The sequence below is a fragment of the Daldinia childiae genome (assembly GCF_008694065.1).
Source record: "Daldinia childiae strain JS-1345 chromosome Unknown Scaffold2, whole genome shotgun sequence".
Classification (NCBI taxonomy): domain Eukaryota; kingdom Fungi; phylum Ascomycota; class Sordariomycetes; order Xylariales; family Hypoxylaceae; genus Daldinia; species Daldinia childiae.
The window spans coordinates 2284009-2307217 of NW_022984643.1; the positions used below are offsets into that span (position 1 = coordinate 2284009).

At 46.4% G+C, this 23209-nt stretch overlaps 5 protein-coding genes across 6 annotated transcripts; 2 read left to right on the top strand and 3 right to left on the bottom strand.

Moving 5' to 3' along the window:
• Positions 1-853: 853 nt before the first annotated feature.
• On the top strand, positions 854-1897 carry GL218_01533 (Transcriptional activator HAP5; the record flags this gene model as incomplete). The annotated part of the gene is made up of 3 exons (XM_033578005.1): positions 854-944; positions 1023-1036; positions 1193-1897. The coding sequence occupies 3 exons, from the start codon at positions 854-856 to the stop codon at positions 1895-1897; spliced, it is 810 nt and encodes a 269-aa protein (XP_033439371.1).
• A 413-nt stretch (positions 1898-2310) lies between these two features.
• On the bottom strand, positions 2311-4993 carry GL218_01534 (Exocyst complex component sec15; the record flags this gene model as incomplete). The annotated part of the gene is made up of 7 exons (XM_033578006.1): positions 2311-2401; positions 2475-2728; positions 2793-3378; positions 3425-3534; positions 3591-3692; positions 3753-3884; positions 3932-4993. The coding sequence occupies 7 exons, from the start codon at positions 4991-4993 to the stop codon at positions 2311-2313; spliced, it is 2337 nt and encodes a 778-aa protein (XP_033439377.1).
• Positions 4994-8505: 3512 nt separating this feature from the next.
• On the top strand, positions 8506-11127 carry GL218_01535 (Meiosis protein mei2; the record flags this gene model as incomplete). Its single annotated transcript, XM_033578007.1, has 10 exons — positions 8506-9090; positions 9143-9574; positions 9629-10174; positions 10224-10345; positions 10398-10428; positions 10483-10500; positions 10548-10620; positions 10676-10755; positions 10811-10925; positions 10985-11127. The coding sequence occupies 10 exons, from the start codon at positions 8506-8508 to the stop codon at positions 11125-11127; spliced, it is 2145 nt and encodes a 714-aa protein (XP_033439376.1).
• Positions 11128-12350: 1223 nt separating this feature from the next.
• On the bottom strand, positions 12351-15248 carry GL218_01536 (uncharacterized protein; the record flags this gene model as incomplete). Of its 2 annotated transcripts, none has more annotated exons than XM_033578009.1 (1): positions 12351-15248. In XM_033578009.1, the coding sequence occupies one exon, from the start codon at positions 15246-15248 to the stop codon at positions 12351-12353; it is 2898 nt and encodes a 965-aa protein (XP_033438136.1). The 2 variants fall into 2 exon arrangements, with proteins under 2 accessions (XP_033438136.1, XP_033438135.1); XM_033578008.1 differs by having other exon boundaries at positions 12351-13055.
• A 3066-nt stretch (positions 15249-18314) lies between these two features.
• Positions 18315-22773, bottom strand: GL218_01537 (Chromatin structure-remodeling complex subunit snf21; the record flags this gene model as incomplete). The annotated part of the gene is made up of 3 exons (XM_033578010.1): positions 18315-18530; positions 18585-22583; positions 22651-22773. The coding sequence occupies 3 exons, from the start codon at positions 22771-22773 to the stop codon at positions 18315-18317; spliced, it is 4338 nt and encodes a 1445-aa protein (XP_033439375.1).
• Positions 22774-23209: the final 436 nt, after the last annotated feature.

Genomic DNA, 23209 nt, shown 5'->3' on the forward strand with positions numbered 1-23209 from the left:
ATAAACGTTCCATCCAAGTTCAACCTTTTTTTATTACATCTAATTTTTATTTCATTTGATCTAACACCGGTTTCTTAAGGAGAAACTCCGGGAAGAAGTAGATAAAAAAAAAAGCCTGGCTAGACAGGCAGATACATTAAAAAAGGTCGAGGTCGAGTTCGAGTTCGAGTTCAAAGACCAGGAACCAAGCTCAAGCTCAAGCTCAAGCCAAAAAATAGTGGGCATCTCGGAGCGAGCCGCAAGGTGAGCAAACTTTCTGGGTAAAAGAAACAAACGGGAACGAATAATAATCTAAGTAGCTGACAAAGGGGCGAAAAAAAAAAACCGTTCCTCGACCAAAATCGCACAAACAGCTTTCCTAAAGCCAAAACGATCGCCCAATCAATCATCTCCTCTCCTCGAACCTAGTCAACTCTCCTAGTCACTCCCGACCCCAACCTCCCGTCGGGCCAATCAATCTTTCCAATCCAAGGGTCTAACTTGGAAATACCTACTGTACCAAAAAGCCTATTTGTTACATCACCACGCGCACCAAAGCTTCGATCTGGGGCTCTGTGTAAACAACACAAACAAGCCCTCTAATTTTTTTTCTCCGCCGTCGGGAGCCTATCTACGCACGGTGATACTCACGAGCATTCTCGACAAGCGAAAAAGGACCACTCGATAAAACTCACTACTATCTTTAAGGTCGTGCGCGTGCGTGCAATACCATCGCGCAAGACTTCAGTTTGCCTGTCAGCTCCGGTCAAGTCTTGTGTGTTTATTTCGCGCGCCTTTTGAAATACTCGACGTATTTCTATCTGCGCACTCAAGGTTGTAAGACCAGTTGCGCAATTTCCTCAAACAAAATACTATGGATCAATCTTCGTCAAATCACCCTCAGTCGTCGAGGGGAGGCGGTGGAGGGACCGGTGTATATGATATAGCTCATGGAGGTCACTATGGTAAGTACCTCTTGATTGCACTCGTCTATTGCGAGTTGCCTTCGTTCGTGCGACGTCGCTAATCATCTCTTCTTATAGGTGCCAGTGCAGCAGTAAGTCCCACCATTCTTCCCCTCTCCCGTCTCATCTCCCATCTTGACTCTCGCTTCTCGTCTCTTGTTACCGGGTTCTTCCCTTCTTCCTGCATTTCTACTAATCATCGATCCCTTCTTTTCCATATTATCACTTTACTAACGCATCCAATCTAGCTCGCAAACTCTGGCTTCGCACCTGCTGAGCTCTATACCGGGCCTTGGGCCAATGTTCACCAGGGTCTACACGGCCAATACAAGGATATTTTAACAACCTATTGGCAAAATACCATCAACCACCTCGAGTCAGACCAACATGACTACAAGCTCCATCAACTACCCCTCGCTCGAATCAAGAAGGTCATGAAGGCTGATCCCGAGGTTAAGATGATCTCTGCCGAAGCCCCCATCCTATTCGCGAAGGGGTGCGATATATTCATCACCGAGCTGACGATGCGGGCGTGGATTCATGCCGAAGAGAATAAGAGACGAACATTGCAGCGATCCGATATCGCCTCTGCTCTCGCTAAGAGCGACATGTTCGACTTCTTAATCGACATCGTGCCGCGCGAAGAGGCGAGTCACGCTAAGCGCGCTAACCCCGCCCAAGCGCAGCAGTCTCAAGGTGGCGTGCCACCCGCAGCAGCCGGTAACCAAATGCCGGGTTCACACGGGATGCCCGGAGCCCCCAACCATATGGCACCGGGCGATTACGGCATGGGCAGCCATGCCATGGGCTCTGATCAAGAATACCGCGGCCCACCCATGTATAATCAAGTCCAAGCCGGCCCCGGCGGTCCCTATAGCCAACAACCACCCCAAGCCATGTACGGGGATATGGAGGGGATGTACGGCTACCCAGGCATGCCCCAGCAGCCATAGGAGGACAGCAGGGCGCTCCTAGAGATGTATAATCAGGTGACGATTAACCAAGTTTACAATGAGCCCTAGGATGGTGAGTTCCGGAACGAGGAATCTCAAGAAATATATCCAAATTATTACTACTTAGGAGAAGGAGAAGGAGAAGGGAATAGGACCGGGTGACAATATCATACAAATTACAGAAACGACTTCCGTGAATACTACTACCACTACTACTAGGCGACAGACACATGTTCTTATTTTGATAGTACGGCGTAGGGGTTTATGGGTCATCGGGTTTTCCAGCCGCCATTGATGCGGGTTTTAGTGCGATGAAATACAATTCATTTTACATGCTTTAGGCATCTTATCTAATACATGCGTCCGTGATGTGAAATCTGTTGGATGTTGATATACACCTCCGTTTGCCTCCATTATTTCGTGCCGAAACGCGATGACAGGTTCGACGAGAAATTGGCGAATCGCTGAGCCGTCTGCCCCGGACTCAAAATCTGCTGAGTAAGCCTATTTACATGTTAGTCGTCCTGTTTTCAAGCCATATTGTACATATTTTAAGATTGAATAGTGCAATACTCACTTGTCTAATAATGCTGGGCCGTTCATGGCGTCGACACGGCCGTACTTCTTGTTCCGAGTCATGATGTCGAAGAACTCGTCCGTGTTGTCGGACTGGAGGAGCTGAATCGTCTGCTCGAGCTCGTCCAAGTTAGACCGCAGCATGAAGCCGTTTTCGAGGCCGTCGACAAAGGTAGTTAGATGCTGGACATCCATCGACAGCGCCGCGACGCCGTTCGGGTTTATTTTCTTTACGTCTGGAGAGAGGGGGAGAGCCTGTAATATCCTGTTAATACTATGTATGACCTAAGCGATTTGGATCAAGTGGTAGGTTACTAACAAGAATCTTGTTTGCCGCATGACTGAGCGCGTCAAAATAGATAAGCTCCTTAATTTCCCTAGGTAAGCCTAATAGCGTCGAGTTCATGATATTGGATAGGTATCTAGTCAGAGTCTGCATGTAATTGCTTGGCTCCGTAGGTTTGTTATACGCGATCCAGTCATACTCGGCGGTTTCGACCAGGTCGTCGATCTTGGAGTTCACGAGCTCGAAGATTCTTTTTTCGGCTGTCTTCTTGTTTTCCCTAAACTGCTCGGTGGCTGCTAAAGTCAAGGGACCGCCGGCAGATCCCGAGGATCGGGCTCTGATTAGAAGCTGCTCCAGCTCCTGGCAAGCGATCTCGAAATGTTCTAGATTGATCAAGATCTGCACTATCTGACCTAGATATTGCGAGCTAAGCCTCTCTACCAGGGACTGGCATACCTTCTCCGTGAGAAGCTCGTCGAGAGACTTGCGCAGTGTATCATCAATCTTATTCGGATGTTGGAAATGGTCATCTGAGAAGAAATAGAACTGGTTGAGGAAATTCCTAATGTCAATACAACACAGTGGATACATTTGGGAAAATGGTAGAACACATGGAAATCTATGATAGTTAGATCGTTATCGAATAGGATATATGCTAGACTTACGTGAGCTCCTCAAGGGGTTTCTCTGGGGTAAACCAGCTGACATTAGCCACTTTCTCGTATTCTTCTCTTGTGTTGATAGCCATTGGCATGTAATCATCAGTCGATACAATCTTCTAAGATAGTCAGCAAGTCAATATTTTTTCCCTCGCAATAGACGACCACGAACCTCTTGAAAGTCCTCGCTAAACCTCTTCTTCAACAATTCGGCATATCTATCGAAGAGATCGACCAAGAATTCATCAAGTCTCGAAACTGAGTATCCCCATCCCTATAAAGTAAAATAAAAAAGGTCAAAACGGCATCCAAGTATAGACACTATTCTACTAACCTCCATTGTGAGGATGAAGAGATCAATTCGCCCCTTGGTATTCAGGAGCACTTGGGCATCGGCGATATCACTAAGTGCTTTGGATGTTAAAGATATTGCTGTAGAGCACATCGAATCCCACAATTCCTCGACCTAGAAATGTCAGCGCCATCAACTAGTGAGCATTTGATTTATCTCACATCAATAGCTGTGCGTAACTGTGGGACCTGTCGCATTGTCGCTTTTTCGATAATAGCAAATCCAGCAATACCCTCCAGCAAACTGCTTAGTGACGACTCATCATCGGTGGTTAAGCTCACAGAGCTCGGTAGGAGCAATTCTTTTTGTCGCCTTCTGGTAGCAGCGTATTCCGATCTGAATTTATCACTCTGTCCTAATGCCTCGTGGATATGTAGGGCCTCAAAAAGGGGCGTAAAATCAACCTTTAACTCCTCATTATCAAGCACGTCAAACTCCTCACTCTCATCGAAGACCAGCTCGATGGCAGAGTTTAGCTTAAAATTGTTCAGAAACTCATCTTTCTCCGCCCTTTCCCGCTGTCGCGTACGGCGCATCTCAGTATGATAGAACGCCACCTCCCCAAGGAACTGTGACGTCTCTCTAATTCGGAATAGCCAAGTATTGAGATCTGTCATGACCGCCTCGGAGATGGTTTTCTGGGATGCGGGTATAGATTTCTGTATTAAGTTGGCAAGTTGGTGCTGGGTAGCATAGTTATTCTGTATTATCGGAATAAGAAACTCGTTCTGAAGGTCCTCGAGGGACTTAAGCGCGGCGTAGTACCCCTTTTTGCGGATCAGGTCGTGGGCGTTGTTGACAGCATGCAGGATCTTCAGAGACTCTTTCAGGGCGTCGGATACATCCGAAATATTTTCTCGGACAGCTCGTGTATTAACCAATGCCTGTTTCTGCTCGGCTAACTTCTCCGTGCTAGCTTGAATGGACTGATTCAACTCGAGGATGTCGGCCGTCAAGGCAACAGTCCGCTCGCGGACATTTTGGAGATGATTGACTGAACCGAGGAATTCCTCGTGCTTTGTCAATCCTATCCTCTCAATCTCAGACTCCCGGTCTTCGGCATATTGCGATAGATTCTGCGTGAGGGTAATCGCTCGGTTCGTTGCTGTCGCATCCTTCAGGACAGGTATTAATTGATCGAGGAATTCGGCGTCTGAGGTAGATAGGATAATCTGGTGGACGGCTGAGCCGTAATCGTCGTAGTTCTGTACCCTTCGCGGCATTGTTACAATAGAATATTACTCGGTCGCATCACAATGCGACTAAGAGAGCCGTACAAGTCAGAGGTTATTCAGCAGGAGAGAGAGTTTGTCAGACAAGGACAAGCCGTCATTGTCAGCTGTAGTTTCGATACTCTAGACAATTGGATCGGTTTTCGAATATAAGTTGATTATGTATTTGAGGTAGGTAGATTATTTCTAATTAGGTGTTTCAATATTCACAGTAAGGTTACGCGGAATTGCTACTAATGATGGCTAGAGGTGTAGCTGCATGTGATAAGCCTCATCCATTCAGCCCCACCGCCACTACCCCATAGCCCCATGTTCTAATGCGTTTCAATCCACTCTACCACTTTAACGTTAAACTCACTTCCCAGAATTAATGTGGCTTGTGGTTGTGGCGCATAACTTCATACATTTTATTAGGTCTCCTTATGCTTCAACTTCACCTAAAACCTTCCATGTTCATTTCAGACCAGCCTCATGATGTATCATCTATTTTATTTTACTTACTTAGACATTTCTGTGAGCGATCACTTCCATTTATATGGTGTTTATATAAAATCAACTGCTCAATAACTTTCTCGAATCTAACGTATACTTACTTGAAATATTATGAGGTATCAAGGCTTATAGAAACCCTAAACACAGATCACTCTGCTGAAATTGAAATCATTTGCCGATTATGTATATATCACACTGATATCAAGGGATATTACATGGTACGTTTGATATTAACAGGTAAATATGGGTATCGTTCAATGAAAATCAGTCCACATACAATTTTTTGCTGCTATTCTAGCCTCTTTTCGATTCAACCCTCATGATGCAAGCTCGTCAACAAATAGAGATCACAATTACTACTAGCTCTTCGGCAATTATATGGTATTATTATCTTAACGTAACTCATACAGATAATTGCCACGGATAAAATGTACTAACTACAGTCGAGATACTAATATTAAGGCTAAGGCAAACTTACGGTATTGGTTGATCATTTTGCATTTATTTCGTGATTAAGATGATTTAAATGCTTAGAAACCAAAATTTATGAATGTGAATGGCGATTTACTACCTGATTCCCAATTGTCAGATATGGGATGTCCTATCATCGTAGTAGTCATCTCAACTATTACTATACCTTCTAAGATAAGGGTGTGTACTAGCAGGCATCTCCTAAACGTTCTACCCTGAGGATGTAAGGAGGGAGGAGAGGTTTGACAAGGCATGATTAGGAGGGTCAGTATGGTAGTTTAGGCTTATCTAGGGGCACAGTTTGCCCGACTTTAATATCCGAACAGCAAAAGATACTGATAGAAAGAATGCCATATACGTCTAGTACTTGGTGCAAACAAAACACCAACGGCGTCATTGTTACTCGAACCGTGTAAGTAGAGAAAAAAAATACTTCAGACTAATTCGCTTAAGCACACAGTTATTAGTCGCTTTTCTAGGGCATGCTCGTCTAAGCAAAGAGGCGATTCAATTCTATCAGTACGGCCAATAGTTGATAATTATTTTGTTAATTTGGCAGTTGCGTCTGGTTACGACCAAGTACATATTTACATCCTAATTAGCTCAGGTTATCAGCGCAGCAGCAGGCCACGGTGCAAACAAGCGCATGTAGTCATTTTACGCCCAACGGTCCAATGATACCTGCACGGCGGTATAACAGACAGTGTAAGTAAGTGCAAGTACCAAAGTAGGTAGGTGCATACATACACCTTTTTAGCCAGCTATTCCCTTTCTGAAACCAGCTCCTTCTACATAAGTAAACGACGTACTGTAAATACATATGTACCAGAAGCAGCGTACATGTACTTGACGCACTTTCCTAATTATCATTTAGGTAAACCAAAAATCATTCGTGCCGCATCGTTTCTACTTAATCGCACAACTTCTTACAATTCTCTAACCCTCTTCATCCTCTCTCGACGACAAACCTACTTACATATAACCCTCTCAATCCACACATACCCTTCCACCTTGGACCATTGTCACGTCTTGGGGTCAATCTGGATTTCATCAATTACACACCGATATTCCCGAACTTCTTGTCCTTGGGGAAAGTCGTTGGCCTTGGAACGGTATTGCGTCAAGAACCTTCTTGAGACATTCAGACCCCACGAACCACCCTCTTCAGATCTTTTGTCTTGGCGCAGATAGGAACTTTACAGATCACTCAGACCCTAATTGAGTTTATCGGTAAGTCTAAGTAATAATTTCATTGCATAATGTACCAACTAATATACTCACTCAGTAGTTTTGCATCCAATTGACGCGTCTGACCTATAGTTCATTACCCGTCTGCCAGACGACAACTCCGTTTCGCATAGTATATCAACAATATTCCATTCACTCTACGCGTGTATGGTTCGGAACGCAGATGGTAAATTGACTTTTCAACCGCATCTAGTTCAGGCCATCTTAACTGCTCCTGGTCGGGAATAATTTCAAACTTCCCATTTCAAAAGTAAGTTTTGTGATTTATTTAAACATCTCAAGTCTCTCGGGTTTCTCGATATGATGCATTTTATATCGATAAGTTTCACTTCAAATTGCCTTACAGACGAACCCTTTACGTCAAGGGATACCTGTATAGACGGCATTCTGTATCATTCCACACGCCCATTCATTTCCAGATATCTAAACTCGGTCGTTCTTACCAGTTTGCCCTCTCCTCTCCTAATACATTACAAGTCCTCAACTTGCGTGGCCGTACGCTGCAATCATCCCCCCTCCTTATTACACAAATCACAGGCTCAATATCTCACCTTCCAAGATTTGTTTATTGTATAATCAATTCAATAAATCAAATCAAGAATATCCAGGGCGCCACTAATAATTTTCATAGCAGCCATTCCTCTCCTCACTTGATACCTACAAGCAAGCACGAGTTGGTGTGCCCATAGGTCGTTGAAGCTACAGCAAGGTGACGCCGTCCTCGACCGAAGAACCCGTCGCTCGCGCAAAACTCAGTCCACCTTAATTCAACAACAAATAGTCGTTGATAAGGACCTGGCGATAGAGGCGTGGCAATTTCTCTGGTAGGTTTACCTGTTCCTGCCTATTCTTTCTTTCCCCTTCCCCCTTTTCATGGTCAAATTCCCCAATCCCGAACCCTTACTCTCAAACATCATCGGCCCCCAATAAACCCTCCCAACATAATCAACCATGTTTCTTTCGTACGGCAACTTTCTTCTGATGTATCCCACTCAATTGTTGCCAGCTTTTGAAAGTTTCAGCTCTTACCAATGATATTAAGCACCCACCAAAACACTCCTACTGTAACCATTAAGTGGTGATTTTTGCTGTCCAAATTTCTTTTGCTACTTTCACGTATGGAAATCCAACCTTCCATATAGCTAGACACCTATTCCCCAAAATATTCCCCTATCTCTCATCCATCAGTTGACATATCCCATCCATATTAGCCCAAGCCTATGCACAACTGAGATTGACGTATCAGATTTAGTTGTCTACTCCTAAGGATACCGTGCAATTGTTCTGACAAGATGAACGTGCACCAGGCCCGTGAGGGTCACTTCAACCCGGCCTCGCCCCATTCCTCGAGCGGAGCTGCCGATTCTTTCAAGGGTACTCCCGACACTCGACTGACTACATTTTCTCCTGAAGATGGCTCCGCTAGATCTATACGAGCACAAGGATCCCTCAATGCCAATATTCGCGAAGCTGGTCCTATCAAGTATGAGATGAATGCACCGCAATCTCTTGACCGACCAAGCGTCTTGTACCGTGGCAGTCTTCACCTAGACAAGGACCCTTTCATCGGTCCTGCGGATACTAGCTTCAAAGCAAGGCAGAAGCTATCGCCTACTGCCTCTGTATTCTCTCCTTTACCATCGGTATTGCGCGCTCGGGGTTCGGCATCTGAGCCTAAGAGAGTAGATGCGTTCTCGGAGAATCTAAGCCAGCACTATGCTCAAACTTCCAGGTTATCTTCGCCGGCGGCTAATGCTTCGCACTCTAACTTCGTTCACGACAAGCTGAGCACTGAGGCTGGCATCTCTCGATGCCTGGTCATCTCTACTAATACTGGTAGTAGACTAACCGGGACTGAAGTGGAACTATATCTATCTGTAAGAGTTTGTCGTTAGGTCAGGTATGTATACATGAGCTAACTACTTATAGGAACTACAACAGATGGGCATTCCGTTTCAGGGAAGCATGCAGGTTTATGAATGTGGAGACCAGGTGTTTGTCCGATTTACCAACATCCGTAGCGCCTGTACCGTGTTCTCCAACCTGTCCATGCGAACTTACAATTGGTCGGTTCGTTCGGTCAGCCCTCGAGAGTTCTCTTCGGTCGTAGAACCCGGCGCAGGCTCCGTCACTGCGCACGAGGGTCAGCTCTATCTCAGTGTATTTCCACATTCAGCAAGTACCATTACTACCCAGCAACTCGAGGGTTTTCTGAAGGAGCTTTTAGAGACCGAAGGAGATTTGTTCGCCTTCAAGATTCGAGAGGGGGTACAGGGAAGCCTATTGAGTGCTATTGTCGAGTACTGCGATAATGATATGTCCCTCCGCGCTGTTTCAAAGTTCAATAGCGTTGTCGTCGAGGTGAGAAACCCATCACGGGCATAAGTAACCGATATACTGATATTTTCATAACAGGGTCTTCAGATTTGCGTCACGCTGTATCGACCTGACTTGATGCCAGTCACGGCACAGAGTGGAATCAACAATTCTACCCGAGCCATAGTCTCGCCGACTGAACTGGCTAATAGCTTCCGGAGAATGTCTATCGGAAGAACACAATCAGTCATGCCGTCTGTGACTAATTCTATGTTCAGCACGCCAGCCAGACCCAATGGTTCTCAGGGTGGCTTCCAGCTACCATCGCCATACGGAGTTGTCCCTCTCCTATATACAGGCTTGCCGATTAGCCCTCCGTATATGATGGACCAAGGCTCATCTAGAACTCCGAGTAGCATGTTGTCAGCCAGCAACTATTCTCTGGCGAGTCCCACGCTGTCACAGCAGAGCTCATTCTTGTCCACTGAACTCATAACTCCACGGCAATTCCAACACTTCGGCCGTCCTGACAGTCGCCGACAGAATGCAATGAGAGTTGCACGATCTCCCTACTACAATCCGGCCAACCATCATAACCATGTTGACGTCAGCCGCATTCGAGACGGTATTGATGTGCGGACGACGGTAAGTTACCTGAACCTAAAGTTTATGGTAATAGGAGCTGACCCGATAGATCATGCTGCGTAACATACCTAACAAAGTTGACCAAGCTCTCCTAAAGAAGATTGTGGATGATTCGAGCTGGGGAAAATATGACTTCATGTATCTGCGCATCGATTTCGCGAATGACTGCAAGTAAGGAAATCATTTAATACGCGAAAGAGATATTTACTGATCGAATCTCTAGTGTCGGTTACGCGTTCATCAACTTCGTCGATGTGAGCTTTACCTGTCTCTCACAGTTGGATTGCTATTACTGACCAACTTCTTAGCCATTAGATATTATTGATGTAAGACCATTGTCAAATAACCGTCGACTTCGCTGACATCTTTCCAGTTCGTGCATGCTAGAGCCAATCAGCGCTGGAACTGCTTCAAAAGTGACAAGGTTGCAGAGGTCTCTTATGCCAGTGAGTCAACCGTCATCCCTTAAGTTTTCGGTCTATATACTGAGTAGAAGCACAGCCATCCAAGGCAAAGATTGCCTGGTCCAGAAGTTCCGTAACAGCTCGGTAATGCTTGAGGCACCTCACTATCGCCCCAAGGTAAGTACCTAGGTATATTTAACAAACATTCGAGCGGTAGCTGACCCTTTCCTAGCTTTTCTATACCCTAAATGGACCACGCCCTGACTTGGCTGGAGAGGAGGAGCCATTTCCTGAGCCTGACAACCAATCGAAGATGAAGAGAAGCTGTGAAAATGCAGAACATGTGGGTATGTTAAATTTATGCTACATGTTTAAGAGAGGATGATTTCTGATTGCATTCGGTCAGGCCTTTTTACCCCCAATGCAGGCCAGCATTTCCGCGATGAGCAACGGCGCCGCCGTTCTCAATTCGATCGTGGAAACCCGCGACTCGAGGAGTATGACTACGATGCAGCTATTTGCCGTCAGAGTTATTACTCCCCTCAGTAAGCTCTTAGAGGTTTTTGTAACTTCCCCTCGAAAGACTTCCGTTTGATTTTTTTTTGTCTTTTTTCGCATCTGCCAGATTCGTCTCGATACAAATCGTCTATCGAATCCACAACACTTCTAGTGACCCTAGAATTTCAGAGCACCTGCTTTATTTACCGAAATCTGCTTGCTAGTAAGTACCATTTGTGTTATTAATTATGATTATGTTGGTTGATACGGAGCTAACTCTAATATAGGTTTGACGATGCCTTCACTGTTTTCGTGTCATCTTTTAAGGGGGTCTATTGATACTGGAAGGGTTCCGATCAAGGGGAAACCACCAATACCCCAAACTCGTTATTGATAACAATCTAACAAAAAAAGTAAAAGAAATCCATCGCGATCACATGGCATTAAAGTGGCCATGCAAAAACCATAACGACTTGAATTACAGATTATTATTGAATCTCACCGGCGAAGAGAATTCACAATATTTTCGCTCTAGTAACAGAGCCACGACTATATCTCGTCCTCGAATATCCGATCGGTTTCCGCGGCGCCTTTGACATTTGCGGGAAATCCATGAAAGTGTGGTTGGTTTGGGTTTCGAGATGTTGTCTACCGGACTTCTCGGACTTGCAACAAATTCAACTACCTACCCCAGGGACAACACCTGGACTGCGCGTTAGCGTTTTCTTTCTTCCTTGATGCGAATTTTGGGAGTTTCTGAGTTTCTAGGCCAACTATTGCTATCGAGTTATATCACTCGGGAAGATTTCAGCCTCTATATTGTTTCGGGCGTCTCTTGATGCACCCCGGGGTCATCGTGTATAATGGAAGACCGGAGTTCCATTATACTCGACAGGAGCCAACTCGAACGACCAGGAAAATTGGTGCCACCATAGTTAGGCTTATGGTTGGTGCTTGGTTCAGATTGGCCTGGTTTATTAGACTGGGGCATCAACTTTGGCAGGACAGAGAGGTGGAGCGTGCTTATTCTATTGCAGAAAATTAGAAAAAATCGCGTAGCTTTACATGGCATGGGGAGTGGCGACTGCTTTTATCTTTTACGCTTATACTTAGCATTAGATCTTGGGCGTGATAGGCAATAATAAAATGCATTTCTCGCAAACACTTGACTCACTAAGATGCATTAGGTACTTCATTCTTCTTGATTAATCATGGTCTCATTATTTGTAGCTTCTAGGCTTTAAAACTAAATAAACCGACTAACTCTGTATACACTAATCGGGATCCTCTGGTAAAGTAGGTAGGGGCTTTTGCGCAGATAAAGAATGCGTTAGAGGCGGCCTACTCGATAGAGGTATATACTCTACACCATCGGTCTCCGATGATGGTGTCAACTGTCTCTCTGACTTCCTAACCAACGTTTCGGGGTAACTCAACGCGCTGCTCTTCCCACTGTCAACCACCGTAGAGTAATACTCTCCCTCCATAGACGGCGTCATGGCCGGCTCCGAGTCGTAACCCGCTTCTACGCTTGACAGCGTGGGGGCCCGGTAGAAGCCAGTTGAAGGGGGCTCGGACGTGACTCTATTCGGCGAGGGCCTTCGATGGCCTACAGACTCGGGAGTCTCATTGATGCTAATAACGCCAGCTCTAGAAGAACTCATCCTCCGCGGTCGATGATGCAGGGAAGAATCTGGCGTCTGGCTTGGACTGCGATGTAGATGAGACTGCTGCGGGGTACTGGGGATGGGGACGGGACTAGCGTCCTCGGGGGAGAGCATCGCTGCTCCGTCACGACGGTGATGCTGGACTCTAGGGGTAGACGGGAAGATAGGAGACGCAAGTCTCGAGGGGCCGCCACCGCCAAAGAACTGGGCGGGATAATACGAAGACTCGGCGGCGGCTTGAGCGAGACCGCCGCGGGAGAAAATAACTAGGATAAGGCATCCTAGAAGCAGGACGCTCTGGACAATAGCCATGCGTTTTTGAAAAATGACCTCGTCAGCTAGGACGCCGAGGCGGGAAGATAGAGCAACGATCTCGCGCTCGGACTGCTCGCGCTGAGTCTCGAGGGCGATGACGGTGGACTGCCAGATCTGATCGTACTGAACACGGACCTCGCGCAGCTCGCCGAGGACTGTCTTATTCAAGGTATCTAGGAATAGGTCTACCTTAGCTACTTGACGCCTCTCGAGGCGCGCTAGCGCTTCTCGTAAGAATCGCGACTGCGACTCGATGTATTGTAGAGATAAAGTCGTGTTAGACTCGAGAGCTTGGATGCGCTTGTTAAGCGCTTTGAAGAACGAGTCCTGAACTGTGTGCGCGGGGGCAGCGGATGAGGTTGTAGTTGTGGTTTTATTGCGTGGCGTTGTGGGGGAACCGGAGGGCTGACCCTTAGATGCAGCCGACCGTGAGGACGGTGGTTTTACAACAGAGGTCGAAGCGGATGTCTTACTCTTAGGGGGCGACTGTACGCTAGCGGTCTTTACTAGGTTTGGAGTCGCGACCGTGGTAGGTGTTGTAGTAGTTGTTGTTGGTGGTGTTACAGTAGCTGACCTTGAATCTGGAGATGATGTTGAGACAGGGGCGGATTCAGTTGAATTTGCGCTGGCTGTACTCGCTGTTGTCTCGTTTGAGCTGCTTGGGTATGTAGACCTCACCGAGTCTGCTGTTACTTGACTAGCAGACTGCGATGTTGGAATCGTTGATGAAGATGCGCCTGAGCTAATTGGAATTGTTTGTTCGACAGTCCTTACGGGTTGCGGTTTAGCTGCTGTTTTGTTCTTATAGTTTTCCTTGCTGCGTTGGAACGTATAGTCCTCTGCGCCAGCTGCTTCGCAAGTAGCGTTAAAGGGGTAGTAATAGTGGAAATAGTTCTCGTCCCAGTAGGGGATCAAGTCACTTTGCTCTGAGGGTATTATCCGATCTTCAGGCTGAAAGGGTTCAACAATCTCAACTTCTTCGGTTTGGGTTTGGGTTTCGGTTTCTTCAACTGTTTCCTCAGGGACTTCAGGTATTGTCTTGTCCTCTTCGGGCTCGAGGTCGGCAGGGTCAGCCTCTTTCCACGAGTCTAGCATACGTGTACCATGGACTCGTAGTAGGGACATGGGACAATAATACTCATTGCCGTAATGGGTTAAAATCTCGATTCGCAAGTACTTAGCCCATATTTGAGGGTTCTCGACTAAGAATGGCTGAATATCTCTGGAATTACGAGCCTCGAAGGTACCTAAAACCTTCCACTTCTCTAGCTTGACAGGATAGCGATCGCTTACACTAACTCGAAAGTGGCGTATCATGCTAGAGAAGAATTCGAAGTTGGCTATCACAACAGTATCGACTAGGATATCGTCGCTTAGTTCGATAATAACAAACTTGTTCTGCATAGCACACTCGAGGAGCATATACGTGTCCTTATTTTCGACTAAGATGGCCTTGGGGTTCTTAGCACCAGGGCTCGCCTTCTTTACCGTTGCGCCGGCGTCGAACGAGGCGTACGAAAGTCTCTCCTTACATGTCTTCCCAGCATCTTTACTACGATAGCCTTGAGCCAACCCCTCGTCGTAATTAACCTTCTCAACCTGCTTTTCTTTTTCCTTCTCTTTCTGCGACGGCTTCGTCGACGATGCTATCTCAGAGATCCTATCAGAGTATGCGTCAAAATCGAGCGACACCTCGCCTTCGTCCCCGAGACTATCGAAGTCCTCTCCGGGGTCCGCATCGCCGTGGGTTTCTTTACTCTTGCGCTGTCTCGGCTCCAGCGCGTCCTGCCCAGATTTCTCGAGCATCATAGCCTTCCATTCTTCAAATGACATAAAAGCACCTGTGCTAAGGTCATTGCCATCGGCGTCTAGCTCTTCAAGATGATCAGTGCTATCAGCGCTGGGCGTCGAGTCGACGGGTGTAGAACTAGTGACGGTGGCGCTAACGGATGAGGGAGTAGAGAATGACGATGGAGCGGAAGTAAGACATTGCTGAGGTAGAGTATGAGTGATATAGTTCACGGTCTTCGACTCGCAGGTAGGTTCGGCCGAGAGGGTACTCGAGGGGGATTTTGCGACATCATGGGTAGTCGAGGTACTCGAATTGACCTGAGCAAGTACATGGCCTGCGATTAGAAGCAGACGTAAAGAGATATTATTTACACTTCGCCTCTCGGATGCGGGCCACATTGCAAGTGTGGTAAGGACTTGCGTCGAGCAAAAAGACAGTCCATATGGTAAAAGTGTAGAGGGAAAGTGAAGAAAGTAAATTGCAACAGGTACAGAAAGGTAGATTAAAGATGTCGATCCTAAAAGTCATAATTCTATGTACATTTACATTTCTCAATATTACTCAGAGTGGCTTAGCTAATTTTATATTTTAGGCCTTTCTGGGGAAGGACCGTGCTTTTCATTTTACATGTGGAGAGACCTCACGCATACCTTAGATTCTATCTATCTACCATGTATTATGCCGACAACGTACCAATTAGGTGACTACCTTGGTCTGCGAATAACCCAGGTAACGACTCCCCACCTACGTATTTCCATAGCTCTTGCCTACAAGTTGTAAGAAAAGAGTTTAAGTGAGGAGAGATAAACCAATAGCGTTAAGAGGGATAGAACCTTCCTTCCAATTTACAATTTACAATTTACAATTTACTCAGGGGAAAGAATTATAGGAGAGTTACACAGCAGATGGATGTGAGGTACCTACCTAGATCCATCTCTACATATTCCATAAGTTACAACTTACACCAGAACTTACATAAAACTCCTTCACGCATTTCTATTATTTTTCCTATTCCACCAACACACATTCTCACATTCTCATTTGTCCTTTAATTATACCGATATTATTCAAGATGATAGATACCTTATCAACCAGGTTCGAACAAGCTCTGATCTTAACATCACCCAAGAAAACTGGCACATCCTGTTTACTTCTCAGTCTACCCATAGAGCTTGTTTCATACATATTATCCTTCCTCGACCCTAAGCATGTTGCACTCTTCTCTTTAACTTGCAAAGCCTCTTCCCGCCTCGTCCGGGGTACCGACTACGGCAATATTTGTCTTGCTTCTATTCGTAGTGCTCTACACGCTGACTTAGATCAAGCTTCTCTTGAGAGAACCGAGTTCCTTCATCACGTGGTAAAAGACCTCCCCCATATGTTTGTCTGCAAGCGCTGCTCAAAGCTTCACCAGAATCTCGTCAGTCTTGTTGAAGAGGGCCCACATGCTCTAGAAGACTCTACCTCGATCCGTCGTCGAAAAGGTCTTATGACTTTTGGTAACCTATGGCCACAGTATGCCTTCACCTGCGAACAGGGCCGTGAGGCCATAAATAATTATAGTAACGGCATGGAACCTAACCTTGCGACTTCCCATCTCTCTATATCTACCGACTGGAAGCTTAGGAGATTAGGAACATCTTGCAACAATCCGGATTTCATTCATGGGTATGTGAAGTTGGACACCGAAGCAGCAGTCGTGAACGACAACTTATACTTCCATAAAATTCAACGGATACTACTTCTTCCAGACAGAGTTAAGCCTTTCCTTAAAGCGAATGCTTCATCTCCCATGGAGCAAGTTTTCCAATCTTGCTGGCACGGCACTGAATTTCGATCAACATTCCGTCCCTTCCTGGATCTATTGGATTGGAATGGTCTCTATAAAATGAGTGTGCATGATACCATCTCCAAGTTTGCCACCATGGCACATGAAAGACTGTTTCTGATGAAACCAGCCGGGTTGGACGGTTACGACCTGGACGGCTTTTCGCTGCGCAGCTATCCGCTTGCAGGTTGTAAACATTGCACGACTGAAAATACCACTACCATTCATAATCACGGCCGCGGCGGAGTTGAGATAGTGAGCGATACCTACCAGGATCTCGGTGATTGCATCGATGACGTTATCGGGGATCATGACAGCTGCGTCGATAATGAATGGGGATACTGTTGGTCGGGCCTAAGCTACGAGTATCGGATTCTCTTATCCAGGCGGCAGGAACACCCCCCGGTTAATCCTAGAATATTCCTTACACGTCCTGGTACTAGTGCTATACATCACCTATCTGCACCAAGTATTCAAGATATCTGGGAGTTACATGATCACGACCGAGAAGCCAAACAGAGGTCATCATGATGATACCCAAGGAGAATTTGAGCGTTGGCGTTTGGAAAATTATAAGGGAAAAGGATATACCACAGTGTAACCACTTTTGTCGTTCGGTACCTAGGTAGCTAGTTAGTCTTAAGGGATTACATCCGATTCTACCTAAGCTAAACGAATTTAAAAATAAATCAACATGACGAGGCTGTCCATTAAGAAAACACCCAAGGTCTTAAGCTAAATAATACGCCAGTCAATCTCTCTAAAACCTGGAGAATTGGCTGCGTGCAAATCAGTAGAACTGCTGTTAATCATCTCGTAGCATATCTAGACAACTGCGGAGGAGGTGAACCAGCCCTAGTAAGAGAAGATCCGTTGACATACTAAAAGGTTTAACCTAAGTAGTATTATTGATTCAGCCCTCCCCCTTTTTTGGGCTGGTGCTCCTGGCTGTGTTATAAACTCGCCGAAAGGGCTTCACTGAGAAAGGTACAAAAACTGCGGGTCGAAGTAGAACAATTAGGTAGGTACCTATCATCACCATGACATTTACCAATACGCGAAACCTCCTCTAGGAACCTGATATAATATCCATCCAGAAAGGCGTGAATTAAGTTCATTAAACCAAGTCTCTAATTTACCTAAGGTAGGTAAGGTAGCCAACCAGTCACAACCACATCATCTCACATACCATCACATTTATTAATAAAAAAAACAGCCAACTAAAAAACTTTATCAAGATACATCTAACGGCACACTAGCGTACGAATGTAGAATTTAGTTTTTAAGAGCGGTTATTTGATGAGAGTAGGATAGCCAGCCAGCCGAGGGCGGCCCAGGGTATTGCTTAAGGTAGCTTCGCCAAAAAAATACTTTGTTTGGTGTTTGTGGTACACATGCCGTTCGTTTCCTCTTTGCCCGTCGCCAAGTAATAGAAGAAGAACCACACCTCCTTGTACGCCTTATTTCTGTGCCGCTCGAGGGCCAGACCTTCCCGGCCCCGGCCAAATCTTTACTTGCAAAAACCACAATGTTGACGGAACCGTCCAGAAAAAGAAAATAAAACAGAATTATTTGTTGTAGCTGTCAACGACTTGCTTGACTATATCTTAAGCAAGTCGTTCTGTCCCATAAGTACTCATTGTTCACCATCACTCTGACCACCCCCTATGCCCGCGTTGCCCTGGTTGGCGCCGTTAGTCACCAACTTTATCCTTGTGGTATTCGCAGAAGACTGAGGCGTTCCTGCGCTCGTGCTAGGAGCTACCGAACTGTCTTTTGCAGATGGGTCTTCGAGCTCGGCTAATTCCGGATGCTCGTTAAGCTCTTCCTGTGCTCGGTCATTGAAGAATTTCTATGCTGAATTAGTATAATGGCTTAGGATCGAGTCGGGTTCATCAAAACATACCTCCATGACAATTGCGTCTGAGTAAAGAAGACTTCCGTCTTCATTGTACGTTTTGCAATTGCTGCACATCAGGACGATATCCTTACGCATATCATTAATGCTATTATACTCCTCCCTTTTAATTTTGGCCTGAATTTGATTCATACAAATCGGGTTGTGGATCAGGACATAATAGTCACCGTAGTCGCGTTTGGATGGTAGCTTGACGAACGGACCTATGATCAGTCGCTTGGTTGGCTCATCATCATCGTCATCATCCTCGACCTGATCTTCAGGAGCTATGTCGGCTTCGAGATTCATCAATCCATCATAAAGATTGCGTAAACTCTTCTGAAGAACTTGCCGTAACTCGGAGCCAAGACGCGAATCACTACCGTTACCCATCGACGCTCTTGGGCGCCCTTGAGGCCCGCGTCGCTTTTTAGCAGGCGGTTCGCCGTCATCATCTTCAGCCTTTCGTTTCTCGTTCTTACTACCAGGCTTGCGACCACGCTTCTTGGGTGGCGTTTCGATTTCTTCAGTGCTCGCACGGCTCGCATTCGGAGAGTTGGCGCCCGAAACATTGTTAAGTACCGCTATCCTCTTCAGTTTGTTTGTTTCACGCTTGTCTTTCTTGGCTTGTTTTCGCGCCGCTGCTGCCTCTGGGCTGTCATCGTCATCGTCGACAGCCATTAGCCACTGTTCCTCAGTAAGGCCATCGTCATATTTAACTCGGGTCCGCTCTCGCGCACCACGACCCAAGACCTCTTCTGGCTCTTCACCAACAGGATTATCATCTGTCATATAGATGTCTGGAAGCTCGGCTTCGACCATGAGTCGCGGAACGCGTTTCGAACCTGGACCGTTGCCGTATAGAGGATCCGCCGCACGTTCTTCATCAATTTGTTGGAAAACGGTAACTTCATTCTCACTTCGCGCAAGGATCATGTTCAACTCTTCGTCATCCATCTCGTCTTGTTCACCAGACTCGGCTAAATCTGCAGACTCCAACAGCGTCCGAAGCATGGCATCACGATCAGTCTCCGATGATTTGTTATCAAATCGACCGGCTTGGATAACTTTTTCATCCATATCAAGCTTGAATTTGGCTCGTTCCAAGATCTTCTCCTCAACCGAATTCGAGGTAATTAGACGGAGAATACGAACTTCATTCTTTTGACCGATACGATGGGCACGATCCTGAGCTTGTAGATCCTGGTGAGGATTCCAATCCGAATCATAGATGATGACAGTGTCGGCAGTTTGCAAGTTCAAACCCAAACCACCAGCGCGAGTGGACAGTAAAAACATGAAATACGGCGAGTCCGGGGCATTGAAGGCCTTTAGAAGATCCGATCGCTCGTCAGATTTAGTGTTACCGTCCAAGCGCAGGTATTGGATTCCGCGGTATCTTAAGAAATCTTCCATGATGTCCATAATCGCAGTCATCTGGAAGAACATCAAGACACGATGTCCCGTGGCTTTATACTTCGGTAGAATTCGATCTAGCAGTTCGAATTTACCTGCTGTTCGCCAAAGAAGATCGTTGCTAGTGTTTGTAGGGTTCATCTGGTTCTCTACCTCATCAAACACAAAAGGATGATTGCAGAGTTTTCGGAGCTGCATGATCATATTGCTAAGACCTTGAGTTTTGGTCTTGCCACCCTTTCCGTCGCTGATCGTAATCTTCTGATGCGTGACCATCTGCTTATAGAGACGAGATTGGAGGGAAGAGAATTTGCACTTGATGACTTTCTCGGTCTTGTCCGGCAAGTCTTTCTCGACATCCTTTTTGAGACGACGAAGTAGGAACGGTCGCAGCACTTTATGAAGACGGCGAATGACGAGGATCTGTTCTTCTTCATTCAGTTCCATCTTGTCTTGCCCGCCGGTATTTGCGAACGGGGTGTTGAACCATTCATCGAACGTCTTGACCGACTTGAAAATATTCGGAAGCACAAAGTTGAGCATTGCCCACAATTCACCCAGATTATTTTGAAGAGGAGTACCGGTGAGGATGAGACGGAACCGAGTGTTGTAGTACTGAGAAATCGTAGCACTCAACTTTGAATTGGTGTTCTTCATACGATGTCCTTCGTCAATAATCATGTGAAACCACTTAATCTTACTCAAGATCGGGCGATCTTTAATGATGTATTCGTATGTTGTTAACAAAACCTGAAATTTCCCTTGGCGAATCTTCTCTTGATGCTGCTTTCGTGTGTTCGGGGGTCCCTTGTAGACGATACGGCTGACAGACGGAGCCCACTTCTCAAACTCCAGGTTCCAGTTTGTTAAAGTACTTAGAGGTACGATCACAAGATACGGGCCTCGCTGAAGCTTGCGCTCAATGAGGTAAGTAATCAAGCTGATTGTCTGGATCGTCTTGCCGAGACCCATTTCGTCGGCAAGAATACCGTTGAGGTTGTTGTTGTAAAGTGACAACATCCATTGCAATCCTTTAATCTGGTATTCCTTGAGAGTACCACCGACCAAGATATTGGCTTGCTCTGTAACCTCTTCTTTAACACGATGGGCTACGGCGTAGTAGTCAATCTTGCGGCCGGCCTCTTCATCTTCCTCGTCAATTTCGCTCTCTTCATCCTGCAAGAATTCGTCACCATAACGTTCTGCAGCTTGTCGCTGCTGTGCCTTAACAGAAGATGCTAGCTGATGCAAGAACCCATCGGTTTGTCTAAGAAGGTGCGTGATACGAGTATCCTTCGCCTGATCAAGGAGCTTAAGGTAAGCTTCTTCATCGTTAGCCTTAAGCGCCTGAAGACGCTGTTTAGCAGTACGCTCGATGCGCTTCTGCTCTTCCTTTTCGATGTTGAAATGGTGCACATGCATAGCTCTTCCCATTCTCGACATCTTGCTCCTGGCAGACTGAGCTGAACTAGCAATCTCGGCCTTATGGTGTTGCACTGATTGAAGGAAGTCGATATGCTTCTTCTTCTCGCGACTTTCACGGGCATCTCGCTGCTGTTTCTCAAGCTTCTCGGTGATACGAGCCTCGCGCACGCTTTGCTTCTTGGTCCGTCGGTACTGACTACGATTTGTAGTCATTGCTAGATTGTCATAATGCATCATCTGGCGACCGATTTTCTCGCGTAAAGCGCGTTGCTTGGCATATAGCCCGAGAGATTTCAACTCTATAATAGCCTTTCTTTTCAATGTGTCATCAGGATCGAGGCTTTCTTTAATAGTGTCCCAATGGGCAATATTCCCGGGTAGAGACTTTAACTCAGCATATCTTGCCTTCATGCGATTGAAGATTATGATTTCTCGTTCATGCCTCAATTGTTCAAAGTCGACCCCAGTAGGGAATATGCTAGGGATGATAAGTCGCTGCTTTCGTTGTCCATGGTCATAATAGCTGATGTCCTTGCGGACAAGACCACCCTCGTACGGGGATTTAATTGTCTTGAAAGTCCGGCCCTTAGGTAATGAAGCTTCAGACTCAACATCCCCATCAGGAGGAGCAGAACCAGCCTTTGCCGGCTCGGGTACTGGGGTTGCAGCAGCTGGAGTCGAAGCAGGAGGCTGAGTCGATTGTTCAGCAACTGCCTGCCTTCGTTGGCGCTGTGCATTTAATGCCTGTTGCATCTGGTATGGTACCCCGGTATTCTTACTGAGCAACTTGAAAGCCTGGATCTGTTGCCTAAGGAGCCCTAGCTGTTGCGGAGAGAATTGGGCCATTGGAGACGCCGTCGAAGGCGAAGACGTGGTTGGCTGGGCGGTGGGTCCTGCGCTGGAAGGTAATGCAGAAGTGCTTAAAGCAGTTGACGAGGGAGGCTGCGTAGTATGCGGGGCGGACTGTTGTTGCTGTGGTCGCGGACCGGGCTGAGTTCCATTGGCGTTGCCATTAGGAGCATTGTGTGCCATCTGCGCGGTCTGCATCTGTAGATAACTCTGCTGTTTGCGTAATCGCTGCTGTTGGAAGTTCATCAAGAATTGACTCGTCTTCACAAACTCGGGGTCGTTCTGCGGAACGCCTTGTTCCTTCATCTGTTGATATTTCTATATCATTGTTAGTATATGGAAGGTACAAGATGGATAATAGGATCGTCCTCAACATAGCACAAACGTAAGGCACATTGACGGGGTCACGAACCGTGTACATGTCCTGGATCTGTTTTTGGTTTATCTGCGCCGACATAACCGACGAACCAGGGTGGTGGACGGTAGGAGGGGCCTGAACAGATGCCATATTGAACTAACTCGAGGATAAACTCGATATGGATCCTAACAAGTTTTATTATTCTCCTAACCACTTTATGAGGCGTTCATATCTAAGGCACGATTGCAACGACGGTATGGTATTATGCGAGGCCCTGAGGTTGACTAAATTCAACCGTATTAAAAGAGCGACTATATTGAAGGTTGGTTGGTGATGAAAAATGGTGGTGGACGCCGGTGTTGATTAACCAGCACGTCGCAGGCCTCAGCCCGAAATCAATATGTGGTGTTGCGCCGAACAGGAATTGCCCGGAAGCAAAAATTAGGTTGGGAATGACGGAAGACGTTAGGGTGCGCGAAGATTCCGGTCGCGGCGCGCGGTGTCGTTTACCGGAATGCCAAAAGAAAACGCGGTGGGGATCAGCAGTAAAGTAGGGAATTCTGCCTTTTTTTCGCCTTCGCGGTCG